General features: G+C 50.9%; 1 protein-coding gene across 9 annotated transcripts in view; it reads right to left on the reverse strand.

Annotated features, from left to right (window-relative positions):
- Positions 1-19,700, reverse strand: part of EP400 (E1A binding protein p400) — a 112,808-nt gene continuing 93,108 nt past the window's right edge. For all 9 annotated transcript variants that reach the window (XM_022598058.3, XM_022598063.3, XM_089894318.1 and 6 more), the window contains 8 exons: positions 15,244-15,451; positions 14,974-15,134; positions 13,171-13,389; positions 11,023-11,218; positions 10,538-10,662; positions 8,882-9,028; positions 3,756-3,833; positions 1-2,972 (listed from right to left, as the gene is read on the reverse strand). In XM_022598058.3, coding sequence (XP_022453766.2) covers positions 2,700-2,972; positions 3,756-3,833; positions 8,882-9,028; positions 10,538-10,662; positions 11,023-11,218; positions 13,171-13,389; positions 14,974-15,134; positions 15,244-15,451 — 1,407 coding nt within the window. In that variant the 3' untranslated portion in view covers positions 1-2,699. The remainder of the gene's footprint in view (positions 2,973-3,755; positions 3,834-8,881; positions 9,029-10,537; positions 10,663-11,022; positions 11,219-13,170; positions 13,390-14,973; positions 15,135-15,243; positions 15,452-19,700) is intronic.

The raw sequence follows: 19,700 nt of genomic DNA on the forward strand, positions 1-19,700 counted from the left end.
TATAAAAAGGTCAATTTATTATACCTTTTGTTTGGTATGGGATATCAGTGCCCTTTAAAACCCTACTATTCAAGTACAAATGATTGTTTACAAAGTATTTACAATTTCGGTCTTCTTCCTTTATATTTTAAAACACAACAGCTATCTGGTTACAACAGTTAACAAAAAGTCCTGAAGGTGGCAAAAGGGAAAGCCTCTGCCTCAGGAGGCTCACTCCAGCCTCCTACCTCCCCCGCCCCGGGATCCTCCAACCACCACCCAGCCTCCCTGGAACAAATGTACTCTGAATTAAAGAAAACCTGGGTGACTGCTTTTTCCATGGTGGCCAATTCCAGTTTGACGGTGTTTTTGCCTGCTGTCTTTATATTTTATGTTCTGAAGATTTCTCTCAATCCTTACCATGCATTGGGTGGGAACCCTGTTCTACAAGGTAATGTGGGATTCTGACAACAGTAACAATCTGAGGAAGCCTGGAAAACATCGTCCTAAACTCACACTTATTCTTAAATATGGAAAGTTTAACCTTTAAAACAGAAAGCGAAGAAAACAATACACCGGACCCTTTACCTAAATGACTGTGGAAGACTAGGAGGTGAGTGCTGACATCCAGATGTTACTAAATCGACTGATACCAGCCAGTAACGCTATTTTCTGTCCCATATTTTGCAACAGGGAATCGCTGAAGAAAACACACTTCTTTCACTCACATAGTAAGACAGGGCAGGAGTCCCACACTGCAAATATTCAGACCCTAGTTCTGTTCTCTTAGAAAGCTTTTGAGAGATTTTTCTAAATTCTCTTCTAGTGTTCTAGATTAATAGAGGACTTCTACTCAGGCAGCTATGTCTAGGACATTCTAAACACTCAACACTTCACCATCATCTACAGAGACCGTCCACACCCCAAGAAGGGTAAGAACAAAACCAACAGGCTTCACAAGTTAAAATAAGCTGAAAAGGAGAATTCCTTTTTAGTTCTGCACATTTGAGGATTTAAAAAAAAAAAGTAGGAACTCTCCTCAGTACCCAGATACGAAGCACAGAAAGCCTTGTGCAGCCGCACTCCCTCATTACAGCACATGCTGAACCCACAATGAACAAGTCAGAAGGCAAATTATCGTGTTCAAGTAACTAGAACGTTAAATCCTGTCCACTTTGAACAACTGGTCTTTACTTTTTTCCAAATTTCTCACCAAGAACTCAAAAATGAGCTGCCCAGTTGGCTTCACTAAGGTATCAATCGCCGTATTGGTGTCCACATATATTGATGGGAAACAAACAAATTCGGGACAGGACACTTTCCTTTGTGTCATATAAAGTGATATAAAGGGGGAGGAAACAGACTGATTAAAAATTTAAAATCTCTCAGTATGCCGGAACTGTTCCTAAGTACACACAGACCTAACACAACCTGATTTCCTGGACCAGAACTGTAAAAGACGCACAGAGACGGAGCAGAGAGGGTGTCATCAGACACGCGCCTTTTGCTTGGGTGGACACTTCCAGGTAAGCAGACATCGCCAGCCAGTCAAGCCCTTTGCAGTTGCCACAGTAAAAAAAAATAAAAACAGCAAATCCAGGGCCTCCTCTTTGCCCCTCAACCACGGGCCCCCCACCCCAAAGAGCCTGGATGGCTCCCTGCTTTACGCAGAACCCCAAGTGGGCGACATGCTCACATACGAGACATGGCAGTCTAGTATGAAGAGCTTACCACACCCATTTCTGTGGGTAATACTTGTAGGTGCATACACACAGCACCTGCACAAGGAGGCTTCTCACCTCTGCACGTCACGCCTGGGCTGGGCACGAAAGCAAAGGGGCGATGGCAGGCCGCCCCCTTAGCAAGGGTCTCACCTCACCGAGCACTCAGCAGTGCCATCTGCAACGTGACAACACTTGCACAGCACTCTGGGCCCCGAACCATTCCCAGACAGGAGCCTCACAAGGTTTGCTGGCGCTGCTTCAGTAGCCTAAGTCCAATTACAAGTTTATCCGAAACCCGGGAAAATATCGTGGATGTGCTGGGGTGGGGAGCAGCCCCAAGGGTTCCGTTGACGTGGAAACCGGTCACTCTGAGGGAAGCCGCGCGCGATGCTCTTTGCAATGAAAATGCAGTCACAGATCATTCCCCTTCAACACAAGCTGGGAACGCGTCATGAATGTGCTTCAATGCATGTCAGTACTAAATGTCTCCTTTAAGAGTCCAAACAAGTCACATTTTAGGAGGGAGGGGAGAAACCATGTTGGTTTTCCCTGATCTGAGATGACCTACCTTTGATATCAGACAGTCTTTCTCCTCTCGAAGGACCATAACGTGCTTTCAGTTAGGAATAAAGAACCAGGCAGAGACAGATGCTGTCAGACCACATTTTAGCTCCACAAGGTCTATTTTATGACTCACTGCACCTTCCAAATGGCTACTTGTGATGTGCAAAAAACACTGTACACTAACAGAGAAATTCTAAATGGCTTTCAAGACCCAGCAGTACTGCCCTGGAGGAGAAACTAAAAGGTAAAGCATCGAGGAAACACTGCCACTGCCGCTTTTTCACGTGACGGGGGCGCTCGCTGAGGGTCGCCGCTCCAGGCGCTGGACGCCCTGCAGGGCACTGTCCCGGGGCTCAGTAAATAAGTCCACCCCATCTGGGAGGGGCGGTGGCAGGCACGGGCGGCCCGCCTGGGGCCGCGCCGCGCTCCCGACTAGGGGCACGGAGGCTTGGTGGGCGTCTTTAACCTGACGGCGGGGACTCTCATCTGGAGCTTGGGCTGCTGGTTCGGGCTGTCGGAGCTGGCCGGCACCTGGGCTGGGTTGGGAACACCGGGGGTCTGCAGCTGGGCCGCCGCCGTGGTCACGACTTGCTGCTGCATGAGCTTCTGCTGGACCACCTGTGCTGTTGCTGTCACTGCGGGGATCACCTGGACCTGCTGCCCGGCTGCTGTCGCCTGGGTGAGGGTCACAGTCTGTGGGGAAGCCTGAACCAAAACAGAAACACATCTCCTAGAAAACGCAGATCAGGTGACATGAAAACTTAGACGTCCTTGGGGGTGGGGGTTAGAAACGTAACTAGCGCGAATGCTTCCGTGAAATGTAAAAACCACCTGACCTATCAAAATAGGACCTCTGGTTTCTAACCAAACAAAAATAGAAAATGAAACTACTGCTGCTTTTAGGCTGCAAGCGGACGCCTCTGGGTAAAGGATGGCCGGGGACTGGTGCTGCTGGTGTCCGGCTCCTAATACTATCTGGTTTCTTGACACCTGCATGCCAGTGTGATTCTGAACCAACTACAATTATTTTAAAGCACTGCTTTTATATGGCCACATTTTTAGCAGTAAAAAACCGGTAAGAACCGAAAGCTAGGCTCTGTTGGGAAGGTAAGTCCTGGCTGTCCCCAGTAGTATTTCTACTCTAAGACCCAAGGTCGATACGAACGGATTCTGTTTTCTTTCTTTGTTTCCCTAAAAGGAAGGTGTGGTGGCTTCAGCTGGCAGGATGCACCTAAGGTTTACTGGCTGAACGAAGGAGCCCAGAAATGAGCCCCCTCAGCACATGTGACACTGAGTCCAAACACATTTGTTCAGGTTTTTTTTCCTGCTAGTCTCAGGATATCAAGTGTTTTCTCCAAAGTTAATTTCCTTTTCTGTATTATGAAAATCACAAGCGGTTCTCTAGGAATTAAAATTCTATTTCCTCGGATGAAAAGCAAGAACTCTCTTTGTGGGAACCCCCGACAGCCGTGGGTCTCCAGGTCCTACCTGTTGGGAAGCAGAGGCAACCTGCTGGATGCTGGCCACGGGTGTCTGCTGCTGGACGACTTGAGGGAGTTTCGCAACCTTGGACAAAACAAAAAAGCCAAATGGAGACGCCAAATGAACGTGTGCGCAAAAGAGATTTCTTGCCCTCTCTCCTTCTCAGTTCTTAATGCAAAAAAAAACCCCACAAAAACCAAAAAAAAAAGACGGTGGTCAGACGACACAAAATAGCAGGTCTCAAAAGTGGGCTCACCTGGAACCCCGAGAGAACCAGTTATTTCACCTTTGCACTGAGTAACGACTGCCTTCCTAATCGGTAATCACATGTAATTTGAAGCTTATTATCGGTCTCATATTTCAGACAGTCACATTTTTCTTTTATAAAAATCGCTACAAGTCTATATGAGAGAGTTACATGGAAGACAAAGTGCCTGGGCGCCACTCCACGTATGCCTCCATTGTCAGGGGACCCGGACCAACACCCAGGTTCAGCCCTAGTCCAGAGACATCTACGCCCAAACTCTAAAGTGGTTACTTCACCATTTTTCTACATTCTTCTTCATCATGATTGAGATCTTCCTCTTTACAAAACAAAACCTTCCACCCAATGGTCACTTTTTGTAAACCTGCCTATCCTGCTGTCCTGCTGTAATAAGACAATTCAGGCCACTTGTGTCTACTCAGGGCTTCGGGGACGCCGCTTCACAGAAGCAGAAGGGGCTCCCGAGTGGGTAGCTGCTCGGGGCCATGGAAAGCCCCCTCAGGTCTCTAACTGGCAGAACAGGGATGAAAATAAGTCTTGCCCAAGATAATCCTGGAGGAAATGTGAAATTATATGATGTACTTGCAAATGACAAGCTCCCAAGTAAATATGAGTTCTCACGGAAATTAAAATGAATCAGAAGGCATTTACTAGTTTACTGTAACTTGAATCAAAAACTGTGACCCGCACTCACTGACATCAAAGGAACCCCTGAGTGAGCCTGTGCGCTTCCTCTGATGGGAGAGACGTCTGGTCAGCTACCGCAGCGCACGGGCCACAGCTCAGATCGGCAGCCACGAAAATGCTGAGATGCCACGCATAACACCAAGGTGACGTCTTAAAACGCATCGATAAACTTGCAGGAAGTCCAGAGCTCCCAGTGCCAAAACTTAAGCAAATGGGGGACCCCGAGCCATGAGAAGGCGCTACGGCAGCTCGTGCCCGAGACCACGTGCTGCAGGGGAAGCCTTGCACTGGGTTTTCATGGCCTCCCGGGTGCAGCAAAGAGACCAAGTCCAAACCCACTCTCAGGAGGAGATAACAAGAGGGCTGCCCGATGCCCCCCACAGCGGCAATCCTGGCATTCAAAGGGTCTGTGAGGAAGCTGCCTGCCTTAGGCCTCGGTGCTAGGCAGGGGAGGGGGAGACACAGGCTGGCAGACCAAACCCTCAAGCCACAGCTGATGTGGTCCTGACAGCACCCATGGGAGCCCAGCACAAGGAAGAACCCACCTTCAACCCAGACCTCAAAGCCTTCCAACAAACAGAACTTCAAGGGAAACTGGCTCACAAGAAGACAACTCCTATAATGAAAAAACCCCACAGTTCCTGAAGCAAGAACAGCAGAAACAAGTAAAATCAGACGCACACGGACTTCAAATAGAGGAATTATCAGACACGCACAAAACAGTGTGCCGTCCTGTGCAGCCTGAAAACACGTATGGGAACGAGAAACTACAAAGACCAAGCAGATTTGAGACAAAAACAGAACTTCGAAGAATAAAATACTTATAATCACCAAAATTAGAATTCAATGGACAAGCTTAACAGCAGGTTAGACCTAATGAAAGGAAAGCTCAGTGAAAGGGGAGGCAGGTTAGAGGACATTACTCAGAATGCAGCACAGAGACACAATGGAAGGAAAGCACAGAGACTGAAGAGACACGGAGGGCAGGAAATGGGGCAGAGGCGGCATCTAAAGAAACGGTGGCTGGTCATTTCCTAAACTGACAAGAGAGATCAATGCCCAGATTCCAGACGATCAGCAAATTCCAGGCTAGATCGTCACAGCATTTATAAAATGCCAAAGACAAAGAAAAGATCTCAAAAGGAAACAGAGGGAAAAAAGACAGGTTCCCATCGAAGCAGCGACCCGCTGGACAGACATCTGACTTCTCCTCAACAACAAAAGACCAGGAGCCAGGGAGTACCGTTAACGTGACGAGAAAATAAATGTCCATCTAGAATTCCATACAACGCAGAAGCATCCTTCAGGAACAAGAGTGAAATACAGGCATCTTCAAACACTACGGGAAACTCCACAGGCTGTTCTTCACGCAGAAGAAAAGTAACTTCACATGAAAAGTGAAAATGAAACAGGACAGAAGGGAACCACGTGACTGCAGCGGCACGTGAGTTGAGAGGGCCAGGGAGCAACGGTGTTGACAGACCCGTGCTCAAGAGCAGAGCAGAGACGGTGGTTTGTGCTATACTCTGACAAGGTAAATCTGCACATGGAGATTTTAGGATAACCACTTAGAGAACAGAAAAAAAAACATGTAATTTTCAAACGAGTCAGGGGAGGAAAAAAACGCAGAATGACAAAAAATAAATAACATAAATGGAATAAGAGAAGGCAAGTAAGGCTGGAAAGAGAAAACAGAACAAGTTGAAAACGCAAACAAAATGGAAGCTAAAAGCCGTTCCTCCCAGGCCTCACCATAAAGGGAGTGAATGTGTCACAGGTGAAGGACCCAAACTGAGACGCGGGACAGTGCCAGTGAGGCGGCGTCCAGCGACTGTCTCTGTGACACACGGGTAGAGTTCTCGGTATGAGGCACAACAGGCTGCCACACCGAAACAGTACTTCAAAATAATAAAAGTTAAAATTTTAATTTATGTGCAGCCAACAACAGAGCACCTAATATAAAAAGCAAAAGTAGAAAGGAATATAAGGAAAAACAGATAAACCCATAACCAGAATGGGAGGGGGGTTTTTCCTCCATTTTTTGGGCTGTGCCAGGCGGCATGTGGCATCCTCAGTTCCCCGACCAGGGATGGAAGCCGCGCCCCCTGCAGTGGAAGCGCGGAGTCCCAGCCACTGGAGCGCCAGGGGAGTCCCAGAATGGGAGATTTTAACTCACCCCTCTCATAACTGACAGAAGAAGCCAACTAGTAGGCACAACACCCCGGATAAACCTGACCTAGAGGTGACAAAGGGACCCCACGCCGCCACAAAGCACATCTCAGCGCACTTCACTGCAGGATCCGTGCTGGGCCGGGTCTGGAGCGTGAAGAGCAGCGGAGGGTTTGGCCCAGGAAAGGCTGAAGGTCAGGGAAGACAGAACTGCTGTCCCAGAGCTGGAGGAGGAGGGGCTAAGGTACCAGAGGCACACACCTCCAGGGGGCCGTCCAAAGGCAGCCAGGATTAAAACCCTGGGCGAGATGAGAGCTGGCCGCAGATGCGAATCTGGACTCATGGGCACAGACATAGGCTCAAAGCCTCGAGACTGGAGGGACCACGAGGGGAGGGGTGCAGACAGAGGGTTTGTAAAAAGACAAAACACCACAACCAAAGGAACAAAAAGTTGTAGCAATCTAGATAAAGAAGAGACTTTTCTTACTGTGCTGAAGAGTGATTTTAAAAACCCAACCCGCAGAACGACCATGAGGAGAGCCATGTGGCCGAGCTTCCTGTCTGCACCTGTCACACTGTCTTGCAGGCATCGCCAGCACGACAAGGCGGGAATAAGAAACAGAAGGACGAAGGGGAAGATGCCAGCCGCCAGGACTCACAGGTGATGTGATCGACACAAGGGAAACGCAAACCAACTAGAACAGATTGAGGCTGTGGGATTCAAAAGTCAACATACAGCGTCCTACAGACACAGACGAAAAGAGGGAACTTAGAGCAGAGTATCAGAAAACGCCCGTTACTTAGGAATAAATCTAATACATGCAATAAGATCTTTATGGAAAAAAATCAGAAAACTTACTTAAAGGGCATTAAAGAAGATTTAAACAGCAAATGAGGTATCATGTTGGTGAATCTGAAGTCAAGGCTATAGAGATGCCCACTCTCCCCCAAACTGATCTACAGAGTCAATGCAGTTCTAACAAAAACGCCATCAGTTTTGACCACGGTGCGTATACTAAATAAGCTGACTCAAAATCGATACGGAAGTGCAGAGAGCGGGAAAGCAGGATGCTCCCGACAGCAGGAGGTGGATGCCGAGAATCATCGTGCAGCAGAGTGGCGAAGAGAGGGCAGTGTGGGCTCACAGGGACCGAGACCACGGTGCTCAAGAGAAGCCCCCGAGGAACCGCACGTCACGCGTGCCTGGTCACACGGTGGGTCGGAGGAGCGAAGGGACTCCTGAATGAGTAGTGTGAAAGTAACAGGGCGTTGTGTTCACGTGGAAAAATTAAACTGAACCCCTATTTTTGGATCATTTCCAAAAACCAATTCCAGGAAGGTTAAAGACATAAATGTGAACAAAAAAATTATCAAGTTTTTAGAAGATGATCTAGGAAACAGCACCATGACCTCTAGGAAGGATTTCTTAAGCAAAGCGCAGAAGGCACTATTCAGACACAAAAAGATTGATAAATTCCAATACACTCAAATTCAAAAGCTCCATTCGTAAAGTGAGTGAGCAGATAAGGCACAAGCTGGGAGAAGTGTGACACACAGACCCAAAGGCAGACACCCGGGACGTACAGCCCCACCGGGAAGCCCCCGAACAGGCTCGTCCCAAGGGAGGGGCCCCAACGGTCAGCAGATTCGCACCGCTGCCAGAGGAAGGCAGACGGCAGGCCGGCACGGGCCGAGGCTGAGGGACCACAGGAGCTCGGTGGGTGGGCGTGCCCACAGCCCCGCACCCCATCCCGGGCGTCACGCGTGTGCCGGGACCCAGGAGACGCGGCCAGTGCCGGGCAGCCGGCGGCAGCGGAGAGACGACCACGACCCCTGCAGGAGCCTCACCAGCGTAAAGGCTGCCACCGCAGCAGGACCTGAGCACAGTCCCCAGGCCACGCCGCAGGGCCCCACGACGCTCTCCATGGGGCGCTGGTTGGCGGCGCCCCCCTGCTCTACCTTGGAGCGCCCGCCGCGTCTGCTCCCAGCCCTCGGGCTCCCCGCTGCTCACCTGGATCTGGGTCTGCACCTGCTGGGTCCCAGCCAGTTTCTGGGCCTGGGAGATGGGCGTGGTGAGAAACTGGGTTTTAAGGGCTGGCTGGGTGGCGTAGGTGACCTTCTGTGGTTGGCCCTGAGCGGCAATCTGCTGTGCTGTGATCTGAGGAAAGAGAGGCCGCCCAGGGTTAGAGCGGGCAAGGCTCTGGGTCCCCTCCTCAGAGCCACCGGGCCTCCTCCGTGCGCCCCGACTGCCCCCAGACGCCCGCAGTGTGACCACCCCGGCTCCTGGCCCTGCCTGCCCGCTGCCCTGTGTTCTTGCTGCTGCCCCCCCGGGGGGCCCGGTCCTGGGTCATCTCCTCCCCTGCTGGGAGGTCCCCTCATGGCCCAGGCTGGGCTTCATCTCCCATCCTCTGAGGCACCTGGTGCCACGTCTGCTCATCATGTAAGTGAGCGAACTTGACAATACAGAAAACACACACCGTTTCCCAAATCTAACTTTAAGAATTTGGCCCATACTCAAAACTATTTAGCACAAACAGAAACAAACCTGTACGCACAATCTTTACACATTTAGTCTAATTTTCCGTTTTCCCTGCCAGGAGCGTTTAAATACTATTCAGAAAGCCATGCGTGTATGTGGCCCATATATTAGGTTTACAAAGCCACAGCTATGGACAGTTTTAACGTCTCAGAACTATTCTTTCAAGTTACGTGGACATACCGACTGGCACTTTGGCTAAAGCCCTTCTCCTTCTCTCTTTCAGACGCTGGCTAAGCCCCCGCGATGACCCAGCCCGGTCTCCGTCCTGTCACAGTGCCTCCCAGCCCGGCACGCCCCACCCGAGAAGTCACTTCACGTCTCTGCGCGTCTGTCAGCTTCTGGAAAGGGGCACCAGCCGCCTGCAGAGCCCTCAGCACATGGGGACAGGGCGCTGGCTCGCTCCGGTTCAGAAAACAGCACAGATACGACACGAAGGTCAGTAGCCCAGACGCCATCATCTGTGCATCAGGCTTTGCGCCACCAGGAGCAGACGAGGCAGAAGCCCTGGGGAGCAGAGCGCCTTGCACTCCGCTCCTGCTTGCCAGCGCAGCCCCGAACCCCCGCCTCTGAGGAGGACTCGCCTCTGGGGCCTCAATCAGCTCAGAGCTGCCTCCCAGCCTTCTGAGTCAGAAGGTCGCTGACAGCACTCCTCTCACAGTACCCCTTCCCCTCTCTCCCCTCCCTCCGTCCATCCGCTGATGGCACGTGTGTACACACGTACACACACACATGCACACAGGCGTACACACACACACACACACACACACACAGATGGTCCTCAGCTGGCTCCTGTGCACCCAGATGGGTCACACACCAGGAGCTACACCTGCTTCCCCGAGTCCTTCCGGCCCCTCCCAGTCATGCAGTTCCACAGCCTGCGTCCTTCACAGTTGCCCCCACGAGCCGGCAGGACATGGGGGCTCCCCCTCTCATGAACCACGCCCTCCCTCCAGGGCCAGCCCCAAGGCCGTCCTACGTACAGCCCAAGGCCACAACCATGGGGTCTCCGGTGCGTGGAGGCCAGGCAGCCACGCAGGGCCGGTTCGGGACCCTATCCATCTCCATGCATCCCACGTTTGGCAGCGGGGCCCGGCTCACGTGAAGAGGGGTCAACCGGGAGCCCGGTACCTTCTGCTGGACGGCGGCCGGGCCTGGGGCGGCTTGCGGCTGGATGGCCTTCTGCTGCTGGACGGCCTGCTGCTTCAGCTTGAGCAGCTGCTGGACGTGCACAGGCTGGGCCACGACAGTCTGCCCTGAGAACACAGGTCCGGTCATTGAATCACAAGCGCCAAGTAGGGACAAGGTCTCAGGGCTCACAGTGAGTTCAGCTTCAGTGATTTCTGCACAGAAAACTACACGCTGAAATGATGCTGAGCGAAATAAAGCCCCCCTTACATCTACTTAAAATGTTTCTAGGTTCACAACGACATTTGGACAAAGGGTGGGTAAGTTAAGAAAGTGAACGGTTAAATCGAGGGACACTTCTGCTAAAATACACCGTGACACACCCGAGATGGCTGTGGGCCACAGCTACTAACTAGAAAAGGCTTGTCAGCCCCACTCAAGGCTGTGCGCGGAGTGGCGGGGGGCAAGGGGTGGCATGAGACAGGCACCTGCGGCTTTCTGCGGCTGCCCGATGGCCACACTGATTCCAGCAACGTTCATGGGCAGCGTCGTGACACCCGGCGAGGAGACCACGGCTGCGGGCACCGACACCACCGGGGGCTTCGCCAGTGCCACCTGGGCCGGCTGGGGCGCCGGGGCCTGCATCTGCCCTTGAGCCTGCAGCTGTGAAGTGGGGACCCGGGTCTAGACAGTGAAAACAATGGGAGAGTCCAGAGACGTTCAGCATTCCACACGTCTGCAGACATTTCCCCACCAGCGGTCAGGTGGTGAGAAACTGACACATTCACAAAGGTGCCGCGTGGCGGTCAGCTAATGGAAAACAGCTCACTGTGGGCCGCCTATGTGCCCTGACCATCACCAGCGGACACAGGGAGCGGGGCTCGGCGGCCCCCGGACGCCCGGGCGCACTGCTGCTCAGATGCGCTCCTGTCCCACAGCGAGCGTCTCTGCCTCCTGCATCTCAGAGCCTGACAGCACCCCACTCCTGCCACACTTCCTACGCTCGTCTCCTATCCCTCAGCGGCCACGGAAGATCAGCCCGAAATTACGACCTCGGCCTCCCACCAAGGGCCACCCTCGGTCTCCACCTCCTGCGACTTGCTTATCACTCGGCTACCAAGCACTTTTTTCCTTAAGTTATATTTTTTAAAAGGAAAATGGAAATAGATCCGTTTTTATACGTACAAAAACTCAGACTACCTAAGAAAATACGAGGAAGTAAAAATCAGCCATAACCCTAAGGTGCCCATATGTGAATGTGGAAATGATACCCAGCCGACCAGACCTTGTCCTTATCTGTGCGGCTTGCCGGGAAAGTGTGTAAAATGGGATGAATTCTAGGTATCTGTAAGCTGACTCTCCTCCTTCTACAACAACCCTTTTCCAAAGCTGTGCACGATCCCACTGTGTGCACGCTGTACAGTCTATGTAGTCAACTCCTCACTAACGGAGATTCAGGTCCCCCTAATACTCCTGGTGCAAGTCTGTACGTTTATTACTTCGTACTGGTTCTATCACTTCTTTAGGATACAGCAGAAATAGGATCACTGGGTAAAGTAACGGGCACGTTTCCTAGCTCAACTGACTGCCACCCCCTCCGGGGGAGCCGGCTCCTGCTGGCAAGCCCTCCGCCCGAGGCCTGGGCTGCCTGAGGCGGGCCGTCGTGCGCGATTACCACTCAGCTCGTTTGAACTGGCATTTTCTTGTGAACACAGGTAACACCAAGCTGGCTTTCACAGTTTTTATCCACTTCTATCCCCTCTCTTACAGACTTAAAAGTGGAGTGAAGCACACTTGGAAGCACAGCCTGGGCCCCCAAAGCCCCAGATCACAGCTGTGTTGTGGGTGACAAGCTGTAAGATCTGGGTAAGTTCCTGAAGGTGTATGCCTTGGTTTCTGCACCTGCAAAATGGAGCTAGCATCACAACACCCACTCCTGCCTCAGCACCAATCAGCTGACAGGCGGAGAGCCTACGGCAGCGCCTGACCCAGAGCAGGATCCCTAATGCTAGCCGTCGCCAGTGCCAGAAAGGGAGCCGCCCGCGCTGGGCACTGGTCTGCCTGATGTGACAGCATCTGGGCTCCAGGACACCCCCTCGACATGTGCCGAATGTAGCTGGCATTCCCAGACACCCCCTTCACCACACCATCGTCCCCTCCTTCAGAAACCTTCAATGCCTCTCTGGGCCTGCAGAGCACCGCGACCCCTGAGTCTGGCTCTGGGGCCTCACTCGCCCCTCCACCTCCCCTCTGCTCTGACCACACGGGCCTCGTGCCTGGCCTCTGCCCCAGCAGCACCGGGACACTTTCCAGGGGCCACATCTCGCCCTCCCGTCGCCCCCCCCACGTAAAGCCTGCTCTCTCTCCGTGGTCGGGCTCGCTCCCACCGCCCCCCCCAGCCTCTCAGGCCACCATAAGCTCTGCGACACCGACATTCTGGAAAGCGTGACTGTGTAAATGTCTCCCACGTGCTGTTTCGCCCTCTCCGAGGAGAACTTAAGTTCCTGGGGGAACGACCGTGCCTTTACTTGTCACTCTGCCATAATACCTGCAAGGGCCTGAGCGAGCAACAACGGTTCAGTTAAAACGTAAGAAGACGCTGCTCTGGAAAAACAAGCGTATCGACCGGAACTTACGAGCCGGGCCACCTGGAGGTTGGCCACGGTGGTGCCCGTGAGCAGGGCGCCGGGCCTCGGGGCCGTGACCGTGGTGAGCTGGGGGCTCTGCTGCTGCGTGGGCTGCGGGGGCTGCACCTGCACTTGTGCCGTTGGCTGCGGGGGCCCCGGCGGGGCCTGTGCTGGGGGCGCCTGCTGGGGCAGCTGCAGTTTCTGCTTCTGCATTTTGATCAGGTGCTCCTAAAACCCAGATAAAGTAATCTTTTCATCAACGTCAACTGTATTCCATTTCGTATATATCTTGGTTTTAAGTTACTGTTCTACTACCCGTTCAATGTCGAAGTAAACAGTTGCTGACGTGCAGTATGCAAACCATCCTCCAGGCCTTGCCAACATTTTTTAAATGTTCCCTTTACCACTGATGAAAACTAGCAACAGTGATTCTCACAGATTAGCAAATGCACAGCAAAATTCCTGGGCTCTTATCGCTTACAAGCAAGGCGATTCAAATCTGCGGTACCACCAAAAATTCGTTAAGTCTTAAAATTGTAGTCCCTCTTGAAGTTTTACAATGTACCGTAAGATATGCATGAGCTCTAAATTTTGTACTCCAACTGTCTCCAAATGAAAGTTTAATTGGTAAATAAACCCATGTCTTTAAAAGAAGTCAAAATATCAAGATAAAGATAGCTCAGGAAATATTTTAGGGGATAAAAATGTTTTAAGGAAATTTATATTGAGTTATTCACGACCCTCCGATCTCGTTCAAGGTGCTGAAAAAGAAAAGGACTTTGCCACTGGTTTAGGAGAGGGAAGGGAAGGGAGTAACAGGACCAGGCAAGCGAGCTGGTGCGTGGGGCTCTGAGCAGCTGCAAGAGGGGAGCAGGGGCAACTGAAGGCCCCGCCGCCTTAGAGCGCGAGGAGCGTTGGTGGGGGGGGGGGGGAAGGAAAGGCCGTGGGGCGGGAGGACCCTAACTCAGCGCTGTCTGCTGGTCGCCAGCTTCGGCGGTGACGGACACGTTCTGGAGCTGGGCTGTCCAATGTGGCAGGCACAGCCATGTGTGGCCTTGCGCCCTTGAGCTGTGGCTGGTGTGATGGAGGACGGAACGCCTCGTTTCCCTGGCGCGCATTCGGGTGCCTCCGGGACGAAGAAGTCTCAGCTGGTGCTCGCACGTCCTCACCGCCCTCCAGCGCCCTAGTCCCCTCTGTCACCCGCAAGGGGCAGGCCCGAGGTCAGGTACTTACTGTGGCAGGCCCGACAGCGAGCTGGAATTCTGAAGTACCATCTTGCTTTTATTACACGTTTTTCTGGTTACTTTCTGTGTTGAGTACTAATGCTTTTCCACTTGTGGCAGGAATATAGCATTTCCTTTTAAAATGAATGTGTTTACTTATGTAACAGCACAGGTCGTGCACAGACTGGCAAGATTCAGGGGCATCAGCACCCACATGAGAGAAACGACACCGCACACGAGCTACTCCTCAGGAAGCCAAGCTCCACCACCTCGTCTCTTAAAGCTGTCGAGGAATACTTTTCACTGACATTTTCTCAGGTTGGGAAAAGAGCACAGAGCCTGAGCACAGAGCACAAGCAAGCGAGTGGGAAGATCCATCCGGAAACGGGGATTAAGGCCTCAGAAAGCTGTGAACAAGCTGGTCGCGTGATCATGGAAGCGGCCCTGTGTGCAAAGTGATTTCTAAAGACAACACAAACACACTTCCCACATAAAGACGATGGCAGACTGTGCAAAACACACTCTGAATCACATGACACACCAAGGCATCATCACACAGTGTGCGTTCGGTTTTCTAGAGGACGCTCACCGGTGTCAACTTGCCCACCGCCTTGATCTGCGCCGGCGCCTGGCCCTGGCCCTGGATCTGCGGGACCTGCACCTGCGAGGCCTGCTGCTGCTGCTGCTGCTGCCGCAGGAGCTGGAAGTGCGCGGGCGTGATGGTTTTCCCCGGAAGCTGGACCCCTGTGGCTGAAGAGGTCGTCTGGTGAGACTGCGGCCCCGCACACGCGTGCAAGCCTGAGCCCTGAGGGGCCTGAAGAGCGGGACAGGCCACACAGGAAACCAACCCTGCCTTTACCTTGGGACACTTGAGTCACCAAAGACCGGGTCGGGGTCTGCACCGGGGTCAGGCTGGTAGTGACCACAGCCGAGGCCGTCACCGAGGTGACCGCTCGAACACCCTGAGTCGGTGCCAGGGACACCATGTCGGACGTGGCCGTGGCGGGGGACCCGACTGCTCTTGGCTGGGTGTGGACCACCTGGGCAGGAGCAGAGCCTCCCGAGGTCTGGAAAAGGCGAAGAGAAGAAAAGTGTCAGGCTGCTGTGCAATATTCAAGACTCTTTACAGTCGTCGGGCGAAGAGAAAAGGGCGCCAAACGCTAAATCCTAGAAAACGAAGCATATTCCAGGTTCTGGCCTTTTGACAGATTGCTAAGAGACTGTTTCCCTTGTGAACTCAAAGCCTGTGCCTAGGGCTAGCGTGGATGCGTCGCTCGCAGAAGGGAAGATCATGACGCTGCCGCCCCCAGTCTAAAACACTGCCCGTCCCCGTCCCGCTGCCCTCACTCAAAAGACCTTTTGGTCCCAGGAACCATCTAGATGCCCGTGTTTATCCCCCGGAAACAGACAGGCCCCTAACCCCCCACGGCCATCCCCAGGCAGGTGCGGAGGCTGCAGCCCTGGACCCGCGCGGCATCTCGACTTGGCCTCCCTATGTCCTCGTCCCTTGGTGCCACGGCCGCCGCAGCCCCTCAGCGGACTGGGCCCAGCTCCACCGAGTCCGCCTCTGAAAGCACCCTGAAATGTGATGCTGGCCCCTGCTGGTCCCCTTGGTGCAGACGGTCATTACGTTTTCCTGTTTAGTTTGTCCCTAATCTTACATTTCATTACCTACATATTTGAATCCAAATCCAGTATCTTATTGTGCTTTCTATTCAACTCACCTGTTCTGTATTTCTTTTAATCATCTTTCTTGCCTTCCTGCACATTACTTTCTTCTCATCCCACTTTCCCCTCCCAAAGTTTGGAAGTTATACTCTATTCTTATTCTTTTGGTGGCTTGTCTTAAAAATTTTATCAAGCACTTACAAAAGTCTAATCCATAATTTCACACTTTTCCTGAACAATAAAGGGATTCTGGAACGTTTCAACATCCTTAGCCCTGCTCACGTCATTGCATTGTGTGTGTCATGTCTGCCTCTGTTGACCCTACAGTATGTTACTGCTGTTCGCAAAGTCCGTTTGCACCTCAATTAGTTCATGTAGGCGAGATCTATAGGGAATTCTCTTAGGCTTTGTTTGGAAACGTTTGTTCTTCAAGGTATTTTCAGGGCTGGCAGTTATATTCTCCCACTACAATGAAGATGCCATTCCATTCCAGGAGCTGGTTCCTGGCTTCATTACCACCACTGAGAAGTAAGCAGCTGTACCTCTGAAGGCAACCTGACTTTTTCAGGCTGCTCTGAAGACCTCCTTGTCGTTGGCATTATGTAAGCGTGGAGTCCCTTTCATCATCCCTGACCGGGATTAGTTGAGCTTTGGTGTATACGGATCAGTGTCATCACTCAGTTCTGGGAAACTCTTACATCTTCACGTACTATCTCTGCTCAGCTTTCTCTCTGCCTGGAACTCTGATTAACCTCTGATTACATCCTCTCACTCAGTCTTCCGTGGCTTTAAATTCGCTTCCGTACTTCCATCTGCTGTCTCCCTGTGCTGCATTCAGGATAACTTCTTCTGATTTATCTTCCAGTTCACTAACTCTCTCTTCAGCTGTGTGGAAAGTGATATTAAGCCCGATTATAAGACATTTATTTTTCAGTGCTGGTAACCATACTTTTCATTTCTTAAAGTTCTCTATATTCTTTTAAGTATAGTTTCCCGGTTTTTACAGACATTCGCAAGCTTCTCTTTTATTTCTTTAAAATAGAAAGTATAACCGTTTTATCATCTATGCCTGCTAACCCCACCATCTCAAGTCTTAAAGGATCTGCCCAGTGTCTGTTGCTTCTGTTGCTTCTCACTCATGGTGCCTTCTTTCCGTGTGTTTGGTTATCTTCTATTATATGTGGCTCATTATACCTGGAAATCACTGTGGACATTCTAAGAAGTCCAGGATGAAGGCACATTCCTCCAGAGAATCTGCATTTGATTCTGGCCACTTACCCAGGAACACTGCTCATCCAGGTCTACGTCACATGATTTAAGGGGCTTTGGGAGCCCTTTTGGGGAGCCATCAACGTGAGCTGCAAACTGACAGCTGCCTTGGGGCTAGAGCTCCACAGGAAGAGCCCCCGCCCCACCCTCTGCTCAGCATGATGGATTTTACTTCCGGTTCACCCTGCCCTAAGGACTTAGCCATTTGGGGGCCTGTCTCAAGGCATCAATGCCTCCTTTTAGACTCTCCACCTGGGTGAGTCGAGCCTTGGGCTTGAACGGGGGCTCCCCCTGTCTGAGAAGGTGAAGTGTACTCCAAGGCGGACACAAGGGCACCCTGTGTATCTCTCTGGGTTGCCTCTTCCCTTAGATTTTGGCCCAATAATTATTTACTCTTTTGTCAGCTCCTTGAAATTTTGAAGAGGATATTTAAAAATTTTATCCAATAATTTCAGTTCTTTTCATTTGGAGAGTGGTATAAATAACTTAGCTCACCTTATCACCAGAAACAGAAGTCCTTTCCTGCACTACTGAAATAGCTTCTCTCTAAACCTTTCTGCAATAATCTATTCTACACGTAAAACATCACATGAATTCCCCTAAAACACACCTCTGCTCGAAGATTCTCAAGGGCTCCCCATTGCCTGGTGAATGGAATCCACATTCTTCAGCCTGGAACCCAAACACCATGACAGCCTAGGCTCACTGTCACACAAGACCAAGCGCGTGCAGCCGCTCAAGAACCTGTGAGAGGCTGTGGGAACCACTTCTCTGCTCATGCATCTTGTGCTCCGTCCAAACAGAACCGCTTGCTATGCCCAGTATACACCACTCACTTTCCCACCACTGAACCTCTGCTTGTACGACTCGCCCTGCCTTCCAAAGAGCCATTTTGGTGGATGACATCCTCCTATTCTGTGGAAGTCCAATGCTCCCTTCTCCAGAAAACCTCCCTGTTATCTGTACCTCTTTTAGGTGCGGCCACAGGACTGATTGCAAGAACCCCATGAAAGCAAGCCGTGTGTTTGAGTCCTACTTCTAGCCCCACATCACCAGGGAGAGTATCTTGTCGGTAAGAGCTGTTCAAAAAATACATTGTGGATAAATTGCTTTATCTTTTAAAAATATGACTACAGAAACAGGTCTTTTCAAAATAAAATACCAAGTGCAATGATTTGGGCTTGCCACCCTCACAGAAGTAGTGACACTGGTCAGAGGAAATGATCCTAATGCCACAGGCCTAACTAATAGCTTCTGCATCCAGTGAATTGGCTGAGTCTAAAGTGGTTTATTACAAAGTAGAAAGAAAAATAAATGAAATAATCCGAAGTCACATTCTAGAAAAGCTGTTTCCATATTCACTCTGCTGCTTCGAGTATTCTAATTTTTTAAACCCAATTTATTGAGTGTAACTCACATACAGTAAAGATCACCTGTTTCAGGAATACAGTTCTATGAATTTTTATAAATGTATGAGGCCGAGTAGCCACCAGATAGATACAGAACATATTCTGTTTTCCGTCCGTAAAGTCTTGCCTTTTCCATGTGGTTTAAATGGAATCACACACACATGAAGGCTTTCAAAACTCCTATGAGCCAGCACAATGCCACTGAGATCTGCCGTGCAGCAGCACGAGCCAGCAGTCTCCTGCCCCGCTGGGCAGTGCCAGATGGGCCGGGTGCACCATCTTCCCTTCTGCTCACCTGCTCAAGGACATTTGGGCTGTTCCCTTATGTCGTAATTATGAAGACAGCCACTAAACACATTCACGCACAGGTTTTTTTGTGCAGACGTGTTTTCATTTCTCTTGGGAGAGAACCTAGGAGTGGAACTGATAGGCTGGAGAGTAGGTGTACGTTTAATTTTGTAAGAAACAAACTGTCTTCCAGACTGACTGCTAAGGTTCTGCATTCCCATCAGCAATGAGGATTCCAGTTGCTCTGCATCCTCACCAGCGTTTGATACTGCCAGGTTTTTCTTTTCTTAAAGCCATTCTCAGAGATGTGTAGCAGTAGCAGATCACTGTAGCTTTAATTTACATCTCCCTAATGACTAACAATGTTGAACATCTTTTCCTATTTATTTGCTATCCATATGGTGTGTGTGTGTGTGTATATATATATATATATATATATATATATCTCTCTCCATATGTATCTTCCATGGTGAAGTAACTGCTCCAATCTTTTGTCCGTTAAAAAAAATTTTTTTTGTCCACTTTTAAAAGTTGTTTTTCTTATTATTGATTGAAAAAATCTCTGTATAATCTAAGTACCAGTCTTTTATCAGATATGTTCTTCAAATATTTTCCATGCCTTGCTTTTCGTTTTATTAACAATATCTTCCAAAGAACAGACGTTCTTGATTTGATGAAGCCT

The sequence above is a fragment of the Delphinapterus leucas genome, chromosome 14, assembly GCF_059928025.1.
Source record: "Delphinapterus leucas isolate spDelLeu-1000000601 "Yukka" chromosome 14, BTC_Dleu_Yukka2, whole genome shotgun sequence".
Lineage (NCBI taxonomy): Eukaryota > Metazoa > Chordata > Mammalia > Artiodactyla > Monodontidae > Delphinapterus > Delphinapterus leucas.